The 1,926-nt window shown below is 42.8% G+C and overlaps 1 protein-coding gene across 1 annotated transcript in view; it reads right to left on the reverse strand.

The window, feature by feature from the left end:
- Positions 1-955: 955 nt before the first annotated feature.
- MYLK3 (myosin light chain kinase 3) overlaps positions 956-1,926 on the reverse strand; it is a 27,542-nt gene continuing 26,571 nt past the window's right edge. The window contains exon 14 of the mRNA XM_012730447.1: positions 956-1,053. Coding sequence (XP_012585901.1) covers positions 994-1,053 — 60 coding nt within the window. The 3' untranslated portion in view covers positions 956-993. The remainder of the gene's footprint in view (positions 1,054-1,926) is intronic.

Consider the following 1,926-nt stretch of genomic DNA (forward strand, 5'->3'; position numbering starts at 1 on the left):
AAAATTTTAATGGTTTATTTTTACATCATTCTGTGCCCTTTTTCCATCTCAGTTGTAATCCCTGTGGGCTTCCCATCACCAAAATCACCCGTGTGCCATCACCATAGTCCCATGCACTCCCCCCCTCCCCACTTTTGATTCTATTTCCCACTCCACCCCCCTAAAATGTCTCTGGCATATAGTTGTTCATTATTATTTTCCCCACCCTGGTCCTTTATGCTCCTACTATGAGTGAAACCATCCGGTATTTTCCCCTTTCTTTCTGGCTTATTTCACTAAGCCTGAGCCCTCCCAGCTCCATCCATGATCATCAGTACATTTTTATACTTCTTTCACATACTGCATTTCACTTGCCCGACTTCCGAGATCTTGGACTGACATCCCAGGAAGGGAGGGCAGGAGCAAGATGCCCATGTCAGCAGAGGGAGAGGGTGCAGATTTTAAAAGCATATTCAAAATAACGGTTCTGATTTGGCCAAAACAGTTGGTCTATTTTGAGATCTCAAAAATATTAAAGGATGTGTGTTTAGTTTTTCAAAAAGTAGCACAAATTAAAACACTCTAGGAACATGGCCCTAAATCCACAGCACTTCAGATGAGGCAGGGTCGGGCACTAAACATTGGCTCACACTTGCTCAAACCAAAATTCTAGGAATTCTTCAGAGAATTCTACTGAGTAACATGCACCGTGTCGGGGAAGGGTCAGCATTTAAATTTGACATATGCAAAGTAGAAGCTTTGCTATCTTCCTAAATCGTGCCTTCATTTGTCACCAAAAGTAGAAATAGCTGAAAAGTAAATAGAACATTTCAAATTTAGTAATCGTATGGAACAAAAGTTTCTGGGTCACTTTCATCCTGAAGGAAGGCAAGAATCACATTTCATACAATGGATTCAATATTAGCAAAGACACAGATTATTGAAAATTTTGAATCATCACTTCACCACCGGTCTCAGTACTTGTCGGGTCCCCGGAAGCAGCGTAGCTGAAGGTTAGAAACATGCCGGAAACTTCCTTAATCTGTTGGCAGCAGTCACCACATAGAAATGTTTCTTCAGGCAAGGAGAGAAAAGAGGTGTATTTATAGGCCAGTTATTTTAAGAAGAAAGAAGAAAAGGATTTAAACAAGCTTAGCTACTTAGGATTGTTTAAAATTGACCATCTAAACGGGAAAGCAAGATTCTCGCAAAATTAGAGCAGAATTCTCCCAGGACACCCAGATGTGTTTGGAGCCTGAGGGAAGTGAGCAGTTACCACATGCTGCCCTCACCACAGGAGGATGGAGCGCCTGGAGCAGGGTTTGCAAAGTATGATCCACACTCACCAGTGGGTCACAAAAAGAAATCAATGGTTATGACCAGCATTTTTCAAAAAAAGAAAACCAAATACCCTAGAATGGACGCATCCTGTTAAGCAGCTGTGAACTTTTTTCCACCCGTGCGCTGGTTCTCCAGCTAAGGCACTGTGGGTTGTTTCTGAGTGAGGATCCGCATCAATATGAAAATGTTGGAAAGACATTTCCCTGGAGAACAACTGTTCTTAAGACAAATTTTAAGTCCCTGGTACGAACATCATAAAGAAAATGTTAAAGGCCAGGAGGCTTTCGCAGTACTCAGGGCTACTCAGGGGTAGTCATACTGGCAGCCCTGGAGCGAGTCTGAAATTTGGAGACAGCAGGGCTCAAGCTACAGTCCAGAGGACTCACAAACCTCAATGAAGACAAACACTCAGCTTTCATTCTGTCCCTTCAAGTGTCTACCTAAGTGTGCAGGAAAGGCCACTGTTATGCTGGTCCTTCTGGGTCTGTGCCATTTTTTTTTTTTTTCAGATTTATTTGTTTATGAATATAGAACTGGGGTACAGGTCAGTGGTGCAGGAGTAGTGAGAGGTTTCACCAGAAACAGAGTGGCGAGCAAAACAGGCTG

The sequence above is a fragment of the Condylura cristata genome, unplaced genomic scaffold (assembly GCF_000260355.1).
Source record: "Condylura cristata isolate star-nosed mole 26May11 unplaced genomic scaffold, ConCri1.0 scaffold00028, whole genome shotgun sequence".
In the NCBI taxonomy this organism is placed as follows: Eukaryota; Metazoa; Chordata; class Mammalia; order Eulipotyphla; family Talpidae; genus Condylura; species Condylura cristata.